The 24,347-nt window shown below is 39.9% G+C and overlaps 1 protein-coding gene across 3 annotated transcripts in view; it reads right to left on the bottom strand.

Moving 5' to 3' along the window:
• Positions 1–24,347, bottom strand: part of SPTBN5 (spectrin beta, non-erythrocytic 5) — a 109,179-nt gene that overhangs the window by 5,410 nt on the left and 79,422 nt on the right. For all 3 annotated transcript variants that reach the window (XR_005933754.1, XM_041128072.1, XM_030004503.2), the window contains exons 45-64: positions 23,719–23,840; positions 22,891–23,053; positions 20,801–20,989; positions 19,687–19,764; positions 18,105–18,277; positions 16,941–17,031; positions 16,141–16,287; positions 14,389–14,526; positions 13,401–13,657; positions 13,044–13,230; positions 9,930–10,142; positions 9,354–9,550; positions 8,561–8,765; positions 7,638–7,832; positions 6,356–6,511; positions 5,609–5,826; positions 3,892–4,081; positions 2,732–2,908; positions 1,755–1,859; positions 133–753 (exon numbers count right to left, since the gene is read on the bottom strand). Coding sequence is in view for 2 of the 3 variants with exons in the window: in XM_041128072.1 (XP_040984006.1) it covers positions 133–753; positions 1,755–1,859; positions 2,732–2,908; positions 3,892–4,081; positions 5,609–5,826; positions 6,356–6,511; positions 7,638–7,832; positions 8,561–8,765; positions 9,354–9,550; positions 9,930–10,142; positions 13,044–13,230; positions 13,401–13,657; positions 14,389–14,526; positions 16,141–16,287; positions 16,941–17,031; positions 18,105–18,277; positions 19,687–19,764; positions 20,801–20,989; positions 22,891–23,053; positions 23,719–23,840 (3,822 nt within the window). In the remaining variant the exon portion in view is untranslated. The remainder of the gene's footprint in view (positions 1–132; positions 754–1,754; positions 1,860–2,731; positions 2,909–3,891; positions 4,082–5,608; positions 5,827–6,355; positions 6,512–7,637; positions 7,833–8,560; positions 8,766–9,353; positions 9,551–9,929; positions 10,143–13,043; positions 13,231–13,400; positions 13,658–14,388; positions 14,527–16,140; positions 16,288–16,940; positions 17,032–18,104; positions 18,278–19,686; positions 19,765–20,800; positions 20,990–22,890; positions 23,054–23,718; positions 23,841–24,347) is intronic.

Raw genomic sequence — 24,347 nt, 5'->3', positions numbered from 1 at the left:
GCACATAAAATGCCTCTTTGTGTTTGTATAGTGCTCTCTGTGACTTTCATACAGAACTTCCTGCATTTCTTTCTTTAACTAGAACAGGATAGCAGTTTTGTGAGGAGAGCGCCAGGAATCCCTGGGACTTACCGAAGATATATTCTCTAATCTCTCCCAAGAGGAGTTAGACAGCAGTAAATCTGGTGATTTATCTAGTGACTTTCGGCCAGGCTCAGGTGGAGTTGCCATTAGTTTTGTCTGCAGGTTGGAGAAAGAGGAGCCTCTAGCGCTTTTTTCCTGAGGTGATAAAAGGCCTGTGGCATACGATTCTGACAAACTGCTGCTGCGTTGCTGGCTTATGGGAGTAGGAGATAAAGGAGAGCTTAAAGGACTGTGACTTTCCAAAGATGTGGCTCGTGGGCCCACTGTCTTTGATGTAGGTGGAGTGATAATCTCACTGAGCCTCCTCTCAGCTTTCATTTCTGTTTTGTTGCTGCTCAGCACTTCTGGGACTCCCCCAACAATTAATTGTTGGAATGTCGATGAAGACTTTTCAATGGGGGAGAAAATAGTTTCAAGTGGGGCCCTCCAGGACAGGCTGGGTAAGGGCACAGATGGCAGTTGTGTTGTTCTCTTTATCTCTGTCAATTTTGGTGGTGCATTCCTTTTGTCAGATGTTTTTCTTTTCAGAGAGGGAACCCGTACAACTTTGCCTTTATCCTTCTGCTCACTCTCTTCTGTGTCCACTTGTTTCAGAAGATTCTTCTCCCTCTGTAGGACAAAAGTATTACATTTTTAAAAATAACCTTCATTGCATTCATGGGTACCTACCTAAGATTTTTTTGTTCATTTTAAGCAGGAATATTTTTTCAAATATGCTCTCTCCTGGCATTGAATTTTATGGCCTCTACCTCCATTGGCATTCTTAGAATTAGAACTGAACATAATTGCTATGTGCTGAGCCATGAATACTAATGGCAGTTAATCTCAAATACAGTGAATCCTGCCCTTGCTAAGTTCCCTAGAAGCTGAGTCTTTGATAAGCTCTAGAGAAACTATGCTTCTCTTCTGTGACACTGCTTCTTTAAGTTTGCTGTAGGAACAGTAAGTATCCAGGGGTGTTCTCATGAAAAATTTTAGAGTGGAGGACCTTAGTCCCTTCATTTAGCCAATTTGCAAATCACTGAACAAAAGGCAGACTCGGCTAAGCTAATTTTTAGCCTAATGCCAAACACAAAAGCTATGTTTTGCTGCTTATGTCAGGAAAATAATTTAAAACCATTGAAACAGGATCTGAGAGGCTGACTGAATATTTTTGGTACTTAATACAATCCATTGTAGAACTCTGATGCCAGAAGGAAAAAGGCCTATCTCTGCCTAGGTCTCCCTTTATTTTCAGCCCTTTGCTATCCTCCAGCACTGTCAGGTGGCTGCAGGTCCCTACTGAAATCCTGAATGAATCAAAATCTCTCCATCTGTGTAGCATCACCTTGTTTCTCACACAGCAATGTGCACTACACACCCTTTTTGCTGCTCCTGGCAGAAGAAAGCTTCCACTTCTCCTCTAGAGCTTTTGCAAGCTAGTTGGACTCTTTTGGTCTACATACAGGTCTCATTCTCAGCTGCTCTATCTGCAGTCTCTCAGCTTTGGTGACTCATTTACTCCATCTCAGCACAGGAGTTCTTTCTTCTATGGAGTGACTGAGGCCCAAACATTCAAGGATCCTCATCATCCTGTTTCATACACAGCTCATCAACCTTCTACTTCTCACCTTAGTTTTCCTGCTGAGCTGAGCAAATTTCTCCTCCTGAGCTGCAAGCATCTTCTCAAAATCACGGTGTTTCTTCAGTAATTCCTCTACTTCAGACACTGAATCCTGAATGGAAAAATTATCAGATACAGAAGTCCAAAATCATGTCTATCAGAAGAGATTATACCTAAGATTTTCATCCCATTCTATTTAGCCAAATGATGATGCTGAAATTTTTGTAATTGAATGTCTAAACCCCTGGTAGTGTGTGAAAAATCTTAATTTACACTTAAAAAGAAGGTCTGTACCTTGCAGTCTGTCTGCTGTACATGAAAAAAACTCAAATAACAACCTTCTTTTTTCTGCGAAGCCATGTGGTACCATGGCTTCCAACTATAACTGTTTACATACAGATTAAGTACTTGGATTCCAGCATGTGCCAGACACAGAGTTTATTCCTGCCCTACAACACATGCATCTTAAAGCTGTCTTGCTCTCGGCTTAGTTTTCAATACCTGGGTTTATGACATTGTTTTCCCATCTTATAAACTATCAGAAGACAGTCAACAATGAGAAAAAACCACAACTATGGATGCTGGTGTTTAAATAGGAATTTACAAGGTAGCTATCAAGCCATCTGTGCAAAACATTCTACCACGCAACATGAAGTGGGGAAAACCCCCTTTTCCTTTCAAAACAGGCTCTCAGCATGACAGGGAAGATTGTGAGTTATCTTATTTATGTGAAAAAATGGTCTGGAATTCTCCCCAGTCTTCTACCACCCCCTGAAGCCATCACCTCCTGGAGCCCATCACCATGTAAAATGCAGCAACTGCCTGGGCTTACTTCTGTAAGAGCTCAGAGCTCTTGCCCTTTGTAATCTCAAGGGTGCATTACTGTTTAGGTTGTGATTAACTTCAGGCCCGAGCTGATACATGCTCCAAGCACTCTGTATATGCTAAGAGGCATCTCAATGGTGTTGTACTGTCATTACTCACCCCATAGCTAGGATCTGAAAGAAAGCTCTCCTTGGCAGCCAGCCATGTTTCTGCTTGTTCTAGCTCTCTGCGGAGCAATTGAATCTCCCAGTTTTCTTCGTATAACTCTTTCCTCATGTCCCAGCTCTCCTTTACCTTCTTCATCAGCTCTGACAGCTCTAACAGTTTTTCTTCAATCTAGAAAAATAACATTTGCAATGCCAGGAGGTGAAAAATCTAATCAGACTTTCACGTGACAGCCAACTAGCATGTAGTCTGCCCTCATGATCCAGAAAATGACCTCTAGATAACTTTGTGGTGTTAACATAGTTTAGAAAATATGCCTGAGTCCTCGTTTTTCTTCCTTGAATTCATTTAGCCTGTATGTTGTATAGCTATATATTATAATTGTATGCATATTCCACATACTGTATGACCAATATTCTCCTATATGCTTTCCCATGATGAAACTTTATACCAAGGCAATTTGTGTTATAGAGTTAGTGAGAACCAGAAGATTCAACAAATACATCCATCTATGGCAAGGCAACAATGGAGAGCCTTAAACTGCGGAAAGTTCTCTACTTCTTTCTACAACAGAAGTAATGTAATCTTGGATAAATTCTGAAGACGTTTTTGACAGTGTGATTGCTGGATCTACAGACAGTATCAAGACAAGGTTGGGACCACTGCAAAGGTCAAAGTCTAAACGTACCTAGATAACAAGATCACAGAAATTTTAACATTCTTGCCCCTTTGCTCTGTAACATCTCTGAAGAATTACATTTCTTCTGGTGTGCTCAGGGACATCAGTCCATCCTATAGTTGATTGCATTGTGATGTATTTTATCCTAGGTCTTGTGTAGTCAAATGCTAAAATCTCATTTATGTGGCGCATCTTTTCTATGGAATAGTGATACCTCCCTACCCCCCACATAGCCATCATCAGTCCAGTGATTATTCTTTTGTGGACAGCTTCAAAATCAATTTCTAGAGGAGTAAAAACTTCAAAAGGTGTTTTCTTTTTCTACACGTCACATAAAGTCTCCAGCATTTAATAGTAGAGAACCCGATTGTCCTGTTCAGTTCTGTTTTGAAAGAGAGACAAAGCTGCAACTCCTGCCTGTTTGATGTCATCTTTGTTCACTCTTGTTTGTAAAATATTTAACTCATCAACACACCTCCACAGACATGAAATGTCCGTTCTTCATCAGGTCACCTCCTGCCCGCTGCATTTCTTCATATTTTAGCCACTGCTTCTCTATCTCACGCTTGTATTCCTCATGACGCTTGATAAGCAGTTCAGCTCCCAGGACATCATTTGCCAGTTCCTCAGATATCACTAGTGCATGCATCTCATTGGCCCAGGCCCTACAGAATAGAGTCAAAAGGGTAAAAAGGGAAGGAATCTGAATCTGTTGGATACTCAGGAATGCACACATCTCCTGGCTGTGGATACATGTATACAGACTTCTGTTTGCTTATGAAAGATATGAGTATAAAAACACATTCATGAAGGTTCACTCACGCATCTATGGATTTTTGTAACCTGATACAATATTCCCAGTGCTGTTTCAATAGCCTGTTAGAAAGGCAGCTGCATCATCTATACATACTGAAGCACTGCACATTCGAATCCTCAGATGGAACTGTAACTGCAAATGTCTAGGCTGCGCACATTCGCAGTACTTTTATACATGGCCCAGGGACACAGAGACTTTCAGATGTCCATCTAACCTTATCACCATGCATGAAAGTACTTCATATGCATACAGAGCACTCATGCAAAGAAGCATATTGATAGATACTTTTTAAAGGAAAGTTTTCTACTCCATGAGCCTCAACTGGCTTAAACCAATGCATCTTAATTTACCTGAGCTCAGGATCTATCCCTTAGCATAGTAACTGTCCAACAGTCAGTGGTAACCACCTCACTGTCTTTGTATTTCTACCCCTGTCATGGACTAACTCTTTGATTAACTACACTGAATTTAAAATGTCCATACTTCTGTGAGAAATACTGTTTAAAAAACACAATTTCCATAAAAAATGTATCAATTTTGATGAAAATGACATTAAAATGACAAAATATAGTATTTTAATGTTGCTCTGCCACTTTGAGTATAGCATATTTCCATTAGTTATTTCAATTTTTACATTAGACCTCTGCTAATAGATATTTGGGCATGATTGATTTAAACAAAATGAGATGTTTAGCTCAACATACCTTTTTAAAAAAATATGTTTTGTAGATGGTTTAAACACTCAGCATTTTGTTCTAATTCAGATTAAAAAAGGAAAAAAAAAAAAATCATGGCACTTCCCAGCAATTTAATTCTTCCAAAAACCTGACCCCTAATAAGAATGGACAGAAGAGTGTGTGCATATGGGCAATGGCATTAAATACATGTGTGCAAAACACTTTCAGCACTTGAGCAAGCGCTAACCTATTCTAGAAGGTTATCTTTAACGTAGTTGCTTTGACTCTGAGAAAAATGGGTACTAGTGTCTGTACAGGTGTACAAATTACTTGGCTATCTAGCAGAGACTCCCCCATCTTCCTACAGAATCAACAATATTTTCAATTGGAATGGTCAAACTACCAAATCTATCCAGAGTGACTGAATTCTCCAAGACCGTCTAAGAAATAGTCTAAAAAAAGTGGGTTTGTCATGGATACTGTGCTGAGGTGGAGTGCCATGGTCACCTCTAATGTGTGGTAAATTCTGTGAAGTGCTGTTGAGAAGATGCCATGTATTATTATTCAAAGAGATTTGCGAGCAAGCTGCAGAGCACCTGGGACAGGAGTAAAATAACTAACAGGTGTAATTTAGAAAATCCTATACGGGAAAGACAATAAATAAGGCCCACTGCCAAACTCAAGGGGCCAACACATACATCAACTCCCTGCAGTCGTTGAAGTAGAGCTGGACTTGTTCTGCCTGGCTCAGTCTTGCCTTCCTCTCCAGAAACTTCTTGTCCAGGTTTTCCCAGCACTCATCCACATCTGTGAGTCTCTCCATGATGTTTTCTTTGACTTGAGGGTATGTGCGGCTGAGGTGCCAAGCCTCTCCCCGAATCCGTTCCAGCTCTTTCATGATGGCTCCTAGATCTCTCTGGAACAGAGACAGAATAGGTTGTAAGACCAAGTCACTACTTAAATCTATCAAAAGCAGATTTTAAAGGTAGTGCATATCTTTTCTAGCCACTGGCTGCAGAGAGGCTGGAAATATGACTCTGTCAAGGCCTTTCCTCTCAGTTTCCTCCTAATACCTTTTAACATTCATCATTAAGCATCAAAGAAGCTTCTTTAGATGTGAGACACTGATTATTTTGATAAGTGTGGAGCTGAAGTCTCTTGTAGTTCAGATGACACCTTTGAAATTATAATAACACCTTGGAATAGATTTTAGAAGAGAAGCTCATCCTTAGAAGCAAAAGCATTAATACTATATCACAATGTTAAAAACAGGAGGAAAAGGCTGCCTTCTGTGAAGCACAAAGAATATTTCAGGGTGCAATAAATTTATCTTTTGCTGGCCTGCAAACAAGGCACTTGAGAGGATTTCAAATCAAGTATCAGTCTCCTTTTTTTTTTTTTGCCATTTATGCTTTCTGCCACTGCTTCATGACAGACCCCCTTACCTCTACTCCCTCAAGCTGGCTGAGAAGTGTCTGTACACCTGGAAGATCATAGCCATAATCTTCTATATCCACCACTGCCTCTTTCTCCTGCATCCAGCCCTTTACTTCATCCACATCATGATCATACTGGTGAACTTGCTGGGCTGCTCTTAGATTCTGGAGTAAAGAAACAATTTAACGGTAATACTATCATGTCTGCAGCACAAAAAAGGGCAACCCTGATATGTCCTAATGCAGTACAGACTGAACAAGAATGGGAGTGAAATACCTTCCCAATTAAGTCACCTGAAAGTGAGGTGTTCAAGCTAACCTAATTTCCCCAAGTTCTCTTTGTCAATGGAAAGAAACAGATGTCTCAAAGAGAAATTTATCCCCACATAAGAAGAATGATCAAGATGGAGAGCATGACTTGCCCCCTAAAGGTAGCTTGCTTGACCACAGAAAGTGTCCTAAAAAACTTGCTTGGAATAGAGGCTTACACTGCAAACAGTGAAAATAAGAGGAGTTACGTGAAAATTAAGTTTTCTGAAATGAGAGGATTAAAAAATGTTCTAATACTATTTTACATTCAAACTATATATTAACAATTGTCATGCATTTACTGCTGCTAACAGACAATAGCGGGCTTGAGCTACTTCATAAGCAAAATGTGTATGTAACGGTAGTGAAAGAAAGAGTTGAGGATATCTGACATTTTACGTTCTCCTTAAAGCAAACAAAAATATTGAGTTCTATATGTCCTCTCTGCTTTTCCAAACACGTCTGTGACTGCAGTTTCACGAGATGGGGTGAGCTAATTTAACAACTAACTGCTGCCAAAAGGTAGGGGATTTGGCTGTGTGTTCTCTATCACCTTCTTTCCCATACCCCTTCTTTGACTTCAAGTAATTAACTCAGCAAAAAAATCTGGAGAGTTTTCATCTTGTTTAATGAGCTGAAGTAGTTCAATAAAGAGTCCAACAAGTGCCAGAGCTGGCCTCCTGTTAGTGGTGGTAAACCGTTAGATTGGCTTAGTTTTTCAAGAAACCAGAGCTAGCAGTGAATTAAGGAAAACAGAATTACTCTAGGCTGATAAATATCTTTCAAGTATAAGCCTTGCCAGGAACAGTAGGGTAAGCAGTGGCTACAAAGGGAAATAGATCAAGAAAGAATGGAACAGAAGACACCCATTGCTCTTATAAACCTTGTGTTCCAACATGAGCAATGCACTGGTTTGGGAAAGGAAGAAGGACATGGAAAACTGCAGGGAATTCAGTGCTCCAGTTTTTCATGTATTTCCTACCTCTGTCCTTGCATGGATGGCATGGCATAGTTTCTCCCATGTCTCATTGATTTGCTTTGTTCTCTTCTGGATAATGTCCATCTTGCTGTGGCCATCCTTCTCTAGTTTAGATGCCAACTCATTTAAGAAGACAACTTTGGAATGTCCCAGAGGTTTCACCTCATTTACAAAATCTTTAAACTTTTTCTCCAGCACCTATGGGATAAATGGGGACACAGACTTAGATATAAGAATTTCTGCCTACCTCTATGAGAGAGGCAGAGTGAATCACTTTCTCTGTACTGTATAACACAAAAGCTATGTATTGCAGTCTACAAGTGCAAATCACTTGATAAACCCAGATGATCTGGAGTCAGAAGGCGGCATCTATTGTCTTGATCATTTAATGTCTTATGCCACAGAGAAAAATCACCCACATCCTGACAAACAGATGCCGCCCAGATCAAAAGCTAAGAAACAAACTGGTAGGCTGTCCACATATGCAGCAGTTGTTGAGTGGACAATAGGAATTATACCTCTCTGCACTGTGTGCCCTGAGGAGAATTTTATCCTTGAAATCAGCAGCCAGAGGTGTGAACGCTGCATCCCAGTGGTTTCCACTGAAATTGTTACAAGACCATGGCCCTGGTCACATCAAAATTTTTAGGCCCCGTCAAATTTATAATCAGGGTCAGCAGCGCCAGGTGTGCTGACATCACCTTATCCCAAGAAAGAGCTAACTTTCTGATGCACCTATTTTTTCTGTCAGAGGATGCTACCTCAGAGAGCCCTGTATAAGCAGAGAGAAACCAGTCCGAGTTCTTGCTGCAGAGATAACTTAGTTTTTGTGACTATAACATGCTTCACCGTCAGCAGCTACACTTGCAGCAAATACATTCCTGCTTTGCCACACAATACATACGATACCTTTCATTTTCTTTTACCTCAACATCATCTAAGTCCTGCCCATAGTCATCGGACTCTGCTACAGACTGTTTACTGGAAAGCCATGCATCCACCAGCTGGAATTCTCTTTCAAACTGATAGAGCTGGAATTGTTCTTGCAGGCGTTTTCTCTGGGTCTCAGCCTTCCGTAGGAGAGACTGATAGTCTGCTAGGATCCCCTGGAGCTTTGAAAGTATGGCTGGACTGCAAAGAACAAGAATCAGAAGGTATGTCTTTGTTTTATTGTTCTTTTTGAACATTGTCTTTTCTGACAGGTTGAATTTGCAACACCTTCAAAATACAGAATAAGCCAGACATCATGGAGTGAGTTATGCCAAGCCGTTAAAACCAGCTAGTTCAGGAAATTAAAGTATCTCATATGAATGGCTGCTCTTTCCCCTTCCTCCTCCCCAGATATAAAAGCAAACTGGCAATGAAAAACAGTGAACTGTCAGGACTGTCTGTTTCCTTTCCCAAGCACAGTTTTTTCTGAAGCTTTATGGTAAATGAGAACTAGGTGACGGTTCCTGGGAATAGACAATGGACAAAGAAGCTGATCTGCACTAATTGGCCTGTTGTTAACAAACAAGGCTCATGAAAACATTAAAAAAATCATCAAGCTTTTGGGGGGTTGAGTGTGTGTGAACATTGGTGAAGGACAGATTGATGTCCCCTGCAGTCATATTTCTGAATAAGCCATCAAACAGCTACTGAAGGTTGAACTTTTCTGTATTTGCCTTCTCTGGGCATTTCTATTAGACCTGGAGCAGAAGCCTGTTTTCACTTTCCTACCTCTCTGGGCTGTCTTTGTTTATTAAGCTGGCACCCGTCTCCTGTACTTTCTCAATCCGGGGCCTGAAACCATCCATGTCCAGCTTGGTAGCTTCAAGTTTACGAAGTAAAGCTTGCGTGGATTCTTCATTCTTCCCATAATCAGAGGTCTCCAGAATGAAGCTCCTCTCTGCCAGCCATGCCTCCACCTCCAGTAGCTGTATAAAATACAAGGATGAGCCTGAACGCAGCTGTGATTTAGGTCAAGACAAAACTGGAAAGCAGTGGTGCCCAAAGAGACACATCAGTGAAAACACAGAGCAGCTTAGGTGCCTTCCTGTAATGCAGTCTAGCAGATACTATTCAAAAAAATGTGTACCCCGAACCCAGTAATTATGGTTACATGTTTATCCCTCACTGCAGTTAGTTGGAAAAGTAACTGTTATTTCTTCACTGTATCCATATTTACCAGATATGAAAAATCAGGACGGTATGAATTCTGCTCCTATCTCAGCACTTGCATCCATTCAACAACATAGGTATAGATTCTTTTAAGCAAAGAAAGACCAAAATAAATCTCTTATGAACCATCTTTACCTCATTCAGGAACAGATGGGACTCATATGACTGCATGAGCCGCTGTCTCCTCTCTTGAGCCTCTGCCTTCAAGGTTTCTACAGAAGTCTCAAGCTCCTTCAGATGCTCCATAATCTTGCGAGAGGCTGAGTGGCCTCCCCTCACCAGTTTCTGCCCTGTATTGAGCACTGCTTTGGTCAAAGCATCCCGACTGCTTATCTCATTCTCCAAATTCTGGAAAGAGTAAAGAGTGAAATGACAGACCAAAAATAAAAGCTATGGAGATTTTTATACCAGATAGTGTAGTCAAGTAACTCCATTATAAATTTGTTTTCTATACACAAAGATGTGTCAGAGATGCACCTCAAAGTGGTGAGGAGGAGTTTTTGGGCGTGAAGGAGTGATTATAGAAATCAAATATAGCCACGAAGATTGGACCTTGGTGTGTATCCACCTCAGAGTGTGGAGGGAAGAGGTTCTAACCACAAACCTCTTATCTGTAGATTCCACTGAAATATACCCACTTCCACCCCATTACATGGTGTTTCTTGAATTAAAATGTGTGTAGGGAAGAACAATCAATTTACCTGCTCATCAGTATTTATCACTTGCCAATACCTTAGTAGAAGATGCAGCTTTGCATAACAGCCATTGCAAATGCTGTGGGTACACATACTACCAGGCAGCCAAGAGGACAAGGAGAGAAGAAAACTACCTGAAGCAGTTCTCAAAGACTTTACTTGAAATTAATTTTTAAAGACTGGTAGATCTTAAAACCATATGCATACCTCCATATACCCCCTCCTATGATATTTGCCTGGGTGGGCAAGGACCATGCTGTCAATTTGTCTGTAGGGGGATGTGCATTCCACAGCTAGCTATGCCTGAGCACCTTGAGCACAATTTTACAATTGTTCTGTTTATTTTCACAGCTATGAAACATGCAGTTCCAGAGTTAGACTGCAGTGCTCAGTTAAGGTAGAAGAGACACCCTCTCTGAGGAGGAGAGCTGCCTTTTCAACTTAAGTATCAGACTTGGCTGGAAAAGAACTCTGATTCTAATCTTGCCTTTAACTTCCCCCTATTAATTTCAAGACAGCCACTATGTTGTTGAAAAGTGACACCATATCTGACCCCAGCAGAATGGAATCCAGTGGCAAAGATTATAAAACATCTTGTACTGTCTATTAATAATAAGCTAGCAGCATGAAGAACAACTTTGCAGTTGAACATTTAGGAACATGTATTCACAGTACTTCATTTATAACCACATGAATTTAAAAAAAAAAGGGGAGCAAGTAAGGGAGTGAAACTGTTCCAAGCCAAGCAGCTGTGTGTACGCGTATGATATTTGTGTGTAAATATAGTTTTGTTCTTAATGTTGATACATTTCACGCACAATCTCTTTTTTCGTAACAAACCAAGGACCAAATTTTGCAAATCTGGCTCATTAAGACAAACAATAGAGGGTGGAACTAACAGTATATTTAATTCTTGACTGTTATGTTACCTCTGACATTTGCTTGCCTGTAAGCCAACATTAAAAAAAAAGTGTAGAGACTCTAGCTACTAAAAGATTGAGAATTCAAAGCTTATATTTTAATCCTGCTTCCAGAAGAATAAGAAGCAAAATGGCGGGAAGAATTGGTATTTTATTATGCACTGGTGTTATGGTCTGTATCTCCCATTCTCACAGTTCACTGAAATATTTTGAGACCCGGCCAATTAACACAAAGATAATTGTAGCCTAAAGCAGTATCTCCACTGTTCCTTCAGTTATCCCAAATATTTTCTCAGATTAATTCAGCTCAGGGATTCCTGTCTTCTGTGAACCTAATTACTTCCCTACCATGCCAATCGGCTCATAATTTTTAGGAGTAATTGCACACATAACAACATTTATACTTTTAAACATGATGAAACAAGTTTTTTGTTCTTACTGTCTAATCTTAAAGTCAACAACTGCATCTTGCTTAAATACAGAATTTTTACAAATAAGAGAATTGCACAGAATACTAAGAAGGTACAAACTATTCACGATATACCCATGGGTCTTACTCAGGAATATTCTGGAAGATGCATTTAAAAACATTTTACAATTCTTCATTAAATTGTGAGTACACCTAGGATAAATCAACTTTTTAAGAGACTTCATCCCTGTCCTAGTATGTCACCTGTAGCATTCTTGACTTTTTATCCTGGGGACATTTCAAATTTTTTGTAAGTTCGGACTTTTATTTGTAGACATGCAGATTGCACCAAATGCTTGGGCTTTCTCTCTCTGTATGCATGTATATCTCACACACTCCCACTTTATAAGATCTTCTGTCCTTCCCAGCCCTATTGCAGATTGCATAGATTTTCCCCAGAAGGCACTTGACCTGGCACTTAAAACGGGCTGTCATTTGCTAACATTAAATACCAATAGCTGGAAACTTTTAGCAGGTTTTTCTTTTTTCCTTCCACCATGTGTTTGCTCCTTATTAAAAAACAATTAGGAAGGCAGCTGCTGTTTTATTGGTATTTGAGATGACAGTGTTCCAGGCACTGCTTTCTTTGATGGCCCATTTGAACCTTGTGAAACAATTCAACAGCTATCTTGAAAGCTACCACTGGAATGAAGGTCGGATAAGGATCATCATAATATCCTGTTAACTCCCTCCCTCCAGAGCAGAAAGAGTTTTGGGGGAAGATGTTTTCCTGAGAGCTCATCCTGAGACATCTGAGCAATGAGGTTACTTGGATGTACTTATTGAGTTTCAAAGAATATTTGTTAGGGCATCTGTTGCCCAAGGAAGCTATGACAGCATGCACAACAGTTTGTAAAAACTATTTTGTACTGCAAAGGCCAGGTTTCGAACTCAGCTCACAGAAAGAGCCAATGTGTCTGCAGAAAAGCATATGGTGTGGTACCTACACCACTGCAATGATAAGCAGCGTGGAATCCCACATGTTGCCAAGTCATGGACATATCCTTTAAAAAATGTCATTATCATAGGAAGAGGATAAGAGTAATCCCTGGCATCATGACTCCTGTTAGCCAAAGCACAGCAGATGAAGTTTGCCTGAGGCAAATTGAATTCCGTGTTCTCTCTTTGATTCTAAAGACTGACAATGGTTCTCACATGACTTTACCTGGTGCTTTTCTTGTAGACTTTGAACACTTGCCAGGGATTGGCCATAATCCCTGGAGGAAGCCATGGGGAGTTTCTCACGAACCCAGGCCAACTCCTCATCAACATCTCGGAAGAACTGGTACTGAAGTCTGCTTGCCTCCAGACTCCCACGTCTCTCCTGCAGAGGATCACGTAGACTTTTGTATCTGCAGGTTTTAAAGGGAACCCAATAAGGACCACAGATTAATAAGGAATTAATGCAAAATGTTCTTTTTAGAATGATGCAGAGAAGAAAAGAAAAAAAAATATGCAGGGAAGAAAAAGGCTGATAAAAGTAGGAAAAAGATGGCAGGAGGCAGGCCACGCACTCACACACCTCTGCACTAGTTGATCCACTCTCTCTTCTAGTTCATCAGCAAGGAAATGTTTCTCCTTCTGGAATTGCTGAGCTGTGACCACAAGCTCTTGTAGCCGGTCCCTATGGCCAGCAATATCTTCCTCCAGTTCCTCTTGTTTCTTCAGATGACTGTTCAAAACCACCAGATCATTGTTACTATACGGTGCTTTCAACTCATTTTCCACATCTTCCAACCATTTCTCCATATCCTCTACACTTCGCTGAAAATGAAGGCCCTGAGGACAAGCGAGAAGAAAAGGTCATTCAAACCTTTAGGACAGAGAATATGATATAAAAATTTTGGCCACTTTCAGTAGGAATTACACACAAACATGGAGAAGCTTCCCACTGCTCAGTGAACTTTTCCCAGATATGATGGTTGTCCAAATGAAGAAGAGAATTCAGAGTAAACGCAAGAACAGATGCAGAGAACATCAAGAACTAATCTTACTTGTGTTGCACAAATACAAATGAGGGACACAGTACCTTAAAAGGAAGCCATTTAAAAGGAGAGCTCTATTTTATACCCAATAGAGTCTCTGATAGCCCATGTAAAACTTACAGTCATGAGAAGTCATGTGCCTGGAGCTGAAAGTATGAAAAGCAGCCATGGGCTTCTTTCTCAATGTGTTGTAGAAAAGATGCCATTGGGACAGGTGCAGGGAGTTGACATATATGAGTGAACACATTTTCCCTCAGTATCCCTCTCTGGAATCCTAATCTAAACCAGCAGCAGAAAGCAGAAGGGAACACAGCCTACAAATCCTTCTCCCTTCATAGGGATCTCCAATTCTCCCGCTGATTCCATTCAATCAATCCACACTTAGTAGTTTCTTTGTTCTAATGGTCTTGAGGAATCAGGTCTGATTGTATCAAGTGACACACTCGTAGATGAGACGTGTAGCAAGGCAGCCATGCTATCTCTGGAAATGACACCGAGACCCAACCACTGGCATCCCTGTATTACCTTGTAAGCATCCTGCAGCTTGGCCTGTTTATCCTGGCAACTTGCTAGCAGTTCCTCCCATAGCTCTTCCATTTCTTGTAGTCTGGACTGAATGGCTTCAGGGGCATAGTGCCTCTCACGGAGCATCTTTTCCCCTTCCTGTAGCAGAGACAACAGTCAAAGTTTTCTTCCTTTGCTGAATGCAGCAGAATATATCACTTTTGCCTCCATAAATAAAGTCTACTGGCACTGCTCTGTAAAGGGCAGGCCGTAGCCATCACTTCCTGACGTAACAGATAGAGGCTGCAGAGACAAAGAAAAAACAGATAAAGGCAAAATTCTTATTGAAACTAGGGCAGAGACTGATTTTGCTGTTTTTCTGGCCTCTAAAATTATTTTAAATGCTAGAAGACAATATTAGAAGACAAAGAGTAAAGAGAATCTTCATCACACAACAGCTACATGGCCTAAAAGCTGGCAGGGAGCCTAGTTTGCAAGCACTCAGTTTTTTCTGTGATGTCCCACATTCTATGATCACTGTTTGAAATTGCCCAGCCATGTGTCCTTTTTTATTCACTTCCTTGAATGTTAAGTGAGAACTCTCTCATACAAGTGAACCACTGTATGAGATAATAAACCCTCTTTTAACCATGTACCATTGTACCACTATATTATGTAATAAAAGTCTATCTGTATTTCTAAACCTTGAGCTGCAGATGCTTAACAGGTTGGCAGAAGAACAGGTAGAGGGGGCACAGCAAGACCTCCATCGGGTAGAAGAGTCTGTAGGTATATCCTTAAGCTGGGACCAAGTTTGGTTTAGAAAGCTAAACTGAGCTGTTTCTACATTTTGGAATGGGGAAGAGGAGGCACAGCACGAAAAAGATGCTATACCAGGACATCAGTGTTAATTTTCTTCTAAAAAGCAACTACTAAGGCTATTCCCAACAAAAAAGACAGGACATCAAGAAATTGTGAGAAAGAGATTGTGCAAACAACTCTTTAAAAACAGATTAGAGAGAATTGTAACTCCACCCTTTAACCCCCTCTGCTGTGTCTGCACACAGGGGGCTTAAAAGGTTTAAAAAAAAAAAAAAGACAGACAAGGGTTCTACAATACTGGGTGCAAGTGAGTCTGAGGAGGGAATCTACCTTTAACGCTAAGTTATCTATTGCAAAATACAGCTAGTAAGCACTGTGCTGAAAATAAGGTTAATAAACATGTAACAGTCTGTCCTTCCAAACTCATCATCTGATCACAGCTTCTGCCAAGTATCTGCCAAAGCTTGTCAGACTTCCCTCATATCTCTCCTACTAGCATGTCTCTGCAAATGCAACACTTGAAAACTCTTCTTGATCCTTTTTCTTGGATAAATCTTATTTGATTTGTTGAAGTTGTGCATCCAATCAGCTAGGTTCCCTGCTGGAAATAAACAGGTGTATCTCTAAAGCAGCATCACCCCAGAGAGAAGTCCCTGAAGTCAGTGGATTGAGTCTTTCATTGAAAGCACCCATCTCTTTCCATTACACGCACAGTGAATATAGATAGTAAGTTCACACGACACAATAAAAAAGAAGTTGAAAGAAACTGATGGACAAAGTTCTTGATGGATTAAAAGACTAAGCTTCCCAGTCGCCTCAGAGACAATGTGAATGATGTCAGTGAGGGGACACTGATTCGCCCTCGCTTGTTTGGGATCACTGTAACTCAGACTGTCTGCAGAGACTTTCATGCCAGTTGTCCACCCTTGCCATCAACCCTGCTTCTCTCACAGATTTGATGGAGTCCAGACGATTTCTGTTGGCCATGATCTCTGCTTGGAAAGTCTGGTGCTTCTGCAGTTTAGTCTGCAGATTGCTTGGATCCTTCCAGCTATCATCCTGGGCAATGCTGTTTTTCTCATTGATCCAGGCAGCCACCTTTGGGGAGGAAAGAACAGAAGCAGAGAAAACATTCAGTGTTTCTCCAACTCCAACCTGACAGGCTCTCCTCTAGTATGTATAAAACATGGGACTAGTGAGTGGGGACACAAATGAGTTGTCCTTCTGAGATTCTGTTTCCCTAAGCTCCTCCTGCCTTTCATAATGAAGTCACCCCTGTATCTCTGTTTACCAGCACTGTCACCTGGAAAGGGGGCTGCATCTATGAGATAGTCCCCATGCAGTGAGCAAGTGCATGGGCACATGTGTGTATGTACATATGTGTGCATGGGGGAGAAAGAGCAATTATCTCCCTATTTCTAATCTGCTGTCAGTATCTCACAAGAACTGAACTATTTTGACTTTTCCCATGAATTTTAAAATGGTGGCACATTCCCTTTTAATGCATTTATTTCTTCTGGATTTTGCTGGTGTCCAATGCACAGTAGATCTTTCACCTTGTGACTGGAGGGAAGCTGTGACTTGAAAGCTGAAAAATATCCCTTCACCCTTATCCTCATCTCTCCCAATATCATCTCATTCCAGACTCAGTTCCTTGATTCTTCTCACAGTAAATCCCTTCAGGGATTCAGATCTATGCAGCGCAGTATGTTTTAAGAAACCGGAATACCATGAATCCTGTGTAATTGTACCTCAAAGGAATTCCTCAGTAACTTCTGCAGAAGCCTTGATTCCTCTAGCAGATGTCTGCGAGCAGCAGCATTCTCCAGCAGTTTCTCTTTTCTGAGATGAAGACAGATGTGTGAGGTAAAACCCACAGAGTGAATTAGATAGGATAAGGGTTTTCGATTTTCACCTCTAAACCACATGTGATCTAACCCTCCATTCTCTGGGAGAGAAATGTCCATAATATGCAGCCTCCCATGATTTGGACTGTCAGAGATGATGCTCAGGACACTATAGGAAGGATTACTAGCAGACAGATACGTTTAAAGTACACACAAAGTCTCTATATATGATATCTGTTCTAGGAATCACCATTATGGCCTTTCAGGGTACAAGAGAACAAAAACTCAGCATGTTTCTTATATGGAAAGCCTGTGAGTATGATGGTATTTGTCACTCGTAAACCAAAACTACACTATCCTTTCATCTTTTTTCCAAATGTGGACCTGCAGCACTTTATTCATGTTATTGCAGTCATGAGATAGTTTGATCATATTAATAAACTAATGTTCACTTTAATTGTAAGGGATCCCCAATCTCTCTTCATAAATTTTACGTATATCTTTTCACCTACCATGAAAAGATGTACACGTGGCACTTAACACAACTGCTTCTACTGTCTGCATTTAAGATGAACAATATGCAATGTGCTAGGAGAAATAAAGTAATTCACGTTAAAGGGCAAGGTCTGATCAGAAAAATTGCAAATGCCCTAATAGATAATTTGAGCAGGGCTTTAAGATCAACCCCATTAGAGCAGTGAAAAAGCAGTTGTGTAGCAAATGACCTTTTTTGATGTTATTTAATGATAATGAAGTATTTAATGGTACAGCAAGCCTCTGCGTTTTATTTGCAGCACTGTCCCTCAGGCCAGGCCAGAATACAGAATTACAGGAAAACTGCCTTTTTCTGAATCCTGCTCCCCCTCCACTTAACTGTATTTTGGAAACGTCCTAATGAAATATTGACTACAGTCAGGCCAGTTTGGCAAGATCACAGTGCAAAGTGCAAAGCTGAGTAAATGCAAACCAGTTTATGGTTCTCTTAAATCATTTAAAGATATTAGTCACATGGGGAGAGTCTCATTGCAAAAGAGATGGGTGGCTGACATGGGAAGGGTTTGACTTCACCTCCTCAGAACAGCCTGGCATCTGTTGCTGATGTTGTCCGAGTCATAATGCTTGTTCTGCATTAGCTGCTGAGCAAATGAAGCCATCTCATCAATTTTCTCCATCTGAGCTTCCAGGGCTTTTTCAAACTGTATGTGTTTCCGCTGTAGGCTCTCCACACTGGACACTGAGTCCTGGATAGAATTCAACAAAGGGAAATTGCTTTCAGTCAGAGTTTTTCCATCCACAACACTGATAATCCAGAAGCTAAATGGCATTTGTCCCACATTTGAAATCTGTCAAGAAAATTTATAGGTCTTTGAAATTTATTGGCATTGATTCTGAGACTTGGGGCCTAAATAATGTTCTATGCATTGTTTGAGGCCATTATTTCAGGGTCAAAACTGAACTAACTGCTGGGTGCTTAGCTTCTCCTGCATATTGTTGTGCTGCATAGAACATATCACTTCTCAAGAGTTAAAGCATCAGCTCCTAATCATAAATCAATCTTAAGACAGATGCTATTTTGGAAGCAAATGCGGGATGCCAAACTGAGATCAGAGTTAAATGAACAAATATGTCACAGAAAGAGATTAAACTTAGAGCCTCAGTTTCAACCCATAGAATTTTTAAGAGCTCAGATCCAGATTTGAATCTGAGGACTGGAGTCTGACATTACAGTTAATCTGGAGAGAAACATGGAATTTGACTTCTAACATTTGTGAATCCCAAGCTTAATGACTCAGAGTTCTCTTTTCAGCACCCCTCTGCACTTTTAATTTTAGAATCAGTGGCAAAATGTTGTTACCACTGCTTTCCCACTATTCGAAAGGAAGTGATAAAGCTGGCATAAAATGGGTCATAAAAAAATCTGAACTTCTGGGTGCTTACATGAGTCATTGGAAGGGAAAGTACTCACGGAGCACTTTCTGTACTGCTGAGCTAAATAAGACTGGAAAATGGGTGGCTCCTTCTAAGTCTCATATAATTCAATGGAGGGACTGTAAATACACACCTCCAGGCTGAAAATTACAGAGACAGATACCAGCCACTAGCATTATATGTTTTTCATACCATTTGTACCAATTATGTCTACATTGAACTCTGAGATGTAATTGTAGTTCCTGTAGAGACAACTAATTTGGTAGCACTACCTATATGAAGTGCAGGGTAAGCTAAGCATCAGAATGTATATCCAGCATCCTGCATAGCTTTTGCAACCCACGCATCAATCTGCGGTTTCAGTTATTGTAGTGTTACTGGTACCTGAGGTAGGCAACTTAAAGCTACAGTGGGTATGTCAGCAGTGATGACTTGCACACTGCTGGCAAATGTATTTGGGTCAGATATGACCAGTTAGAGAGATGCAGTCTCATTTTCCTGCTATAATCAGAGTAGTTGGACTTGTTACTCTTGGGACTGAAAATCCTATCCTATGTAAAGTATCAAGGAAAGAAACCTGATCTTAAACCATCAACAAGATGGAGCAGTAACTTCGGAAGGGGAAATATCACAGGAAGGTTCAGAGCACACCATCATACTTCGCAGCTCCCTTTCCTCCAGACTGATTGCAGAGAAAATTGTAATTTCTTGGAGCACCTACCCCTAAGTCGTCATTAGCTAGGAAAGCCTCTTTGCTGCTGAGCCAGCTCTCAGTCTGTTCCACATAGCCATAGAATTTCTGTATAGGGAAAAAAAGCAGTCATAAACATGGTGTAAAACAGAGGCAAACCTGACTTTGGTAGAGTATGCTATAAAAAACAAACTTCCAGGGCTATTAAAAAAATTAACTGCATAGCACTGGATGGCAATAAGCATTAGATCCTACAAAACCCACATGCATAACAATTATTACTGTAACTTTCTCCTTTATAATATGATTATTTCTTTTTGTCTAAGACATAGGGTACAATACAAGTACTTGTAGCTTGTTTGCTAAAATTGTAGAGAGTGCTGTGTAAAGTAACTGGCCAATAAAAAGGATGGTAACATGACCTGAAATAAGTAGAATGTAATACATAAAGAAGCATGAAAGCAGCCCTTACCATATGGTTTAAGTTCTTATATATATATATATATGAAACTTTTTAGATGGGACTAGTAGCACCAACTGTTATTTAAGGTACTTGACATTCCCCATTGTAAAATCCCCATTTCAGTTATATCTAACTGTTGCCAATAAGCTATTTGAGCAGAAATTTTGTGAGTGAGATGACTGTTACAGGGAAGTATTTCTGGAAAACTGCAGCCAAAAGAGTTCTTTTCTCAGAAAAAAAGCCAGGGAAAAATACAGTTTTCTGTCCATGCTGAATTTTTCTTCAGATCATTTTTTTTTAAAAATACTTGCCTGCCTCCTTGTTTTTGGGGGGGAGGTTGTAGAGTTTGGTAGAGTAGTGATTTTCCATTTTAAGTATGAGCCTTTTGCCAGTTGCATGAGAGTTTGACCAAATTTTGCTAAGTTTTATAGCCTTTGAAAAACATATGAGCATATATTCCACAGAAATTTCTTTGATTTGTAAAGGTACAATTTCTAAAAAGTCCTGTCACCACTGAATGTGCTTGGCCCTCATCATGCCTTCTGGGAACCGGTGAAATATACATTAAACACTGGGTATTATTAGCATATCTTCCATTATACCATCTTAGAAATTTGCTGTTTATACTGAGGAAAGTTGTCAGTGGTATGTGCATTCTTTGTTGAATGTTTTTCTACTCACCTGTAAGTCTTGTGCCTGAAACAATTTTATATGTTGCTCCTGCCATGCTTCGATCAATTCAGACCAGGCTTGCTGTAGTCTGGAGAGGGACTGGTGAATCTCAGGAGTTGCATAGTGACCAGAATTGGCAAGTTCTTGACCACAGTTACTGAGAGAGTTGAATCTTTCCACTCGTGCTTCAATCTCCTCCTAAAATATATCACTAAGGTTGATGTCAAGGGTTTACAGAACGCCAGTTATTCAGAATACAAGCCTTAAGGGGAAGAATATGGGCTGTAACTTTCCAACACTAATATTTGTATGGAAAATCATTCATCTTTGAGATAAGTTACTGAAAGAGTATAGAATTGCATAAAAGAAAATAAATGTGGAAAATAAATTACTTTATTGCTCTAATAACAACTGGTCTCTTACAAATCAAAACTGGGATTAAAATAGAAACAGATTAGAAAATACTTAGATATAAATGAACACAGTTCTGAACATCCATAATACCATATCCACCCCAATCTTCCCATAAAGGTGGTTCTTATGAGAAACAGTGCCTAGAATTTTTCCTCCCCTGCCAAATAAGTTGGCATCAGATTATTACATTAAAGACATGGTTTTACTTTATTTTGTGGTGTTAAAATGAAATACATTTAACTTTTTCACTTGGTCTGAGAAGTGAGTTATACCTATATACTGAATCCTGAAGGTGAAAGTATTACAAGCAACTATGACTGCTGTAAACTGAATGTGGAATTCCTAATGTAAACAATTTGAAAATAAAAATAACCATGCACTGAAATAATACCATGTATTAACATATAAACCACCTTAAAAACTATGGCATGTACTATTAAACGTCTGAAATTAGAACTGCTGTTTTTAGGGCTTTTTTGGGGGGTGGTTTTGCCCCATCATAGATAACACAGCTGTAAGATAGCCGTTCTATATTTTAATTCAGATTAGCACCTTGTGTTCAACTCTAGTCTCTCCTAAGGACTTTGGTTTGAGCCACTGAGCTGAACGAAAAAACACCCTCCGTTTTTCTTGTCTTGTCTATATTTTTAGTTTAGTCAACTCAATACAAAAGAACATAATGCCTGGATTCCTCCTTTCCTGTGTGACTATCTCCTTGGAGCCATCTGGATTCTTTTACTAACAGATATTAAAGACTTAGATCTTGCTACCATCTAAATTTGGAGTACACTACATCAGTAGTTTGGGGTATTTCTACTGTGACAAAGAATTATTAGAAAAAACATTGTTAAGGCTGTGACATGAGAGAGCATTGTTAAAATGGAAGACTCTGAAAAAGGAGGGGACTTCAGGTACTTCATACTAAATTCAAGTCTAGAAAATTAATCAGGATCTACAAACTATTCATGCTAATAGTGGTACCCACAAAGCACTGGATATTAGTCATGATTCTGGGAACATGATTTTTAGAAAAAGTAACATAACTACAAAGGAAAGGTAACACAACAGCTGAAAGATAGCTATGACACTTGGGAAAAAGTAAAATGTAACTTTTTTCTCAGGTTCATTAACAATATCACTCCTTTCAGAAAATCCACCAAAAATATTAGCCAAATTAGCCACCAAAAGACTGTGTGGTAATTACTACTGGGATATGAAGAGTTTCAGAACTGTATGTGTAGTACTGTCCAATGGTAATTTACTGCCCTGTGTGAGACAAATTGCTGTTTTTATTTTCCTTTCAGGCAAATGGAGTTTGCATGACAAAATCTAACTCAAAGCTAGAATTAACTGGCATTAACTTCTTGGCAATCTGAATAGAGAGATTGGCAGTGAGCATGTTTTGATACTGAACCAGCTTTTTATCTACAGTGTTGAACAGCAGTACAGGTGAGAGCTAATGGGGCTTTCTGAAAATTTTTGCAGAGACATGAGCTGCCAAACAGCTCATGGGATAGAGTTCTGTCAACACGTAGGTGACTTCTGTCCATAGCCTGTTATTGAAAACAGTCTTTTCACCATGTTATTGACAGACGCATGCAACAAAATTCTGCTGTGTCTGCAGCAATTAATTCCCCTGGGAAAGATTCCCAGTACGTTCAATTGGCAGCAATGATGATACTTGCCTTTCTCTCCTGATGCTCCTCAATCATGCTTTCCGCTTCATTTGCGCTTTTAGGAAGCCTCCCTGCTTCCATTACACCTCTGATGTTTTGGATCCAATCTAGCATCTCCTTCATCTCCAAGTTAAACTTCTGCAACTGATACGAGGCTGCCAGCTTCTCCTTCCTGCCACACAATTTGCAGTTCAGCGTTATCCAACACAATATCTAGTTGCCTCTCCCTCCCCATTGGCAGAGGAAAGTATCCTAGGAGAAGCCAAATGAAGTGAATTCAAGCCTCCTAGCTTTCCCTTACAGTTCCTAAACAGTCCTCATGTTAAACCAAAGTCACAGAAGATGCACACTGCCTTGGAGACAACATGCTTACCTTATTTTCTACATCAGCTCATTAGGAAAAGAAAGGTAAAAAAGCCTTCATAGGTGTTGCTTCCAGCAATGATTACAGCTTAGGCCTAAGCCTTTCTTGTTTTGGAAAGATTCAAGAAAAAAAAAAAAATCATTTAGAACTGTCCAAAAATAAGTCTTTCACAAAGGTTTCATGACATATTTAATTTGGTAATCTGGAGGCATTTTAGTAACATTATTTAGTGGGATAAACTATAAAATATAAAATAAACACAAACTCATTGTATTAGTTTTCCCAAAGTCATATCAGTGGAACTTTGCTTGTACCAAGCCACACTTGTTCCAATGCAGGTGTCTTAGCTGCCTGTATAAACTTTGTAAAGGATCCTCAAAAACTTTCAAAAGGCCCCTGGGCAAGTAGATTTGAGACCCCAGGGACCAGCTTTGCTCCCACTGAGAGATATTCAGACCACTAGAAGTCTTTACCTTTGTTTGGCCTGTCCCTGGAGTCGTAGCCAGTTGTTTTTCATCTCCTGTTGCTTCATAGTCAGTTTGTCATTTATGGATGGATTCCTTGTGGAAAGGCGGAAAGATTCCAATTCCAATGGCTGGAAAGAGATTTATAGTGGGGCAAATTTATGCCAAATGCTTATATTCATTCCTGAGTTTGCCTTTCAGGAAAAGTAGTTCATTTTAACATTCTAGTTTTCAAAAACAGGGACTTAAATTACAATAACAAAATATACAAAGGGACTTGTTATATGCACAAAAAAATACATGTGCATTTGTGACCAATCATCCACGTGAAGAAAGAGATGTGTGTGTTGCTTCACATGCACAAAATTTAATTTACAGTTAAGAAAGTGGTTATGCAGAATAGGGACAAACATACAGGAAAATGAAATGCTAATTGTAACTTCTATTAGCTTAAAACTAAGACGGGTGACAAAAGCCATGAAAATATGGCAGTATACAGAATCAACCAGATTTGCCATTCAGCAGAAGACTCAAAAATCGTTTGTATCTATTTCAGCTAGCAGCAGCATCAAAACACTACTTTCAGTGCAAACTTCTAGTTGATGCCATTTTCTTTAAGACAGCCTGATAAACAGTAA

This window comes from Aquila chrysaetos, chromosome 2 (genome assembly GCF_900496995.4).
Source record: "Aquila chrysaetos chrysaetos chromosome 2, bAquChr1.4, whole genome shotgun sequence".
In the NCBI taxonomy this organism is placed as follows: Eukaryota; Metazoa; Chordata; class Aves; order Accipitriformes; family Accipitridae; genus Aquila; species Aquila chrysaetos.
The sequence above is the reverse complement of the archived record's forward strand: the minus strand, read 5'-3'. Positions and strand labels throughout refer to the sequence as shown.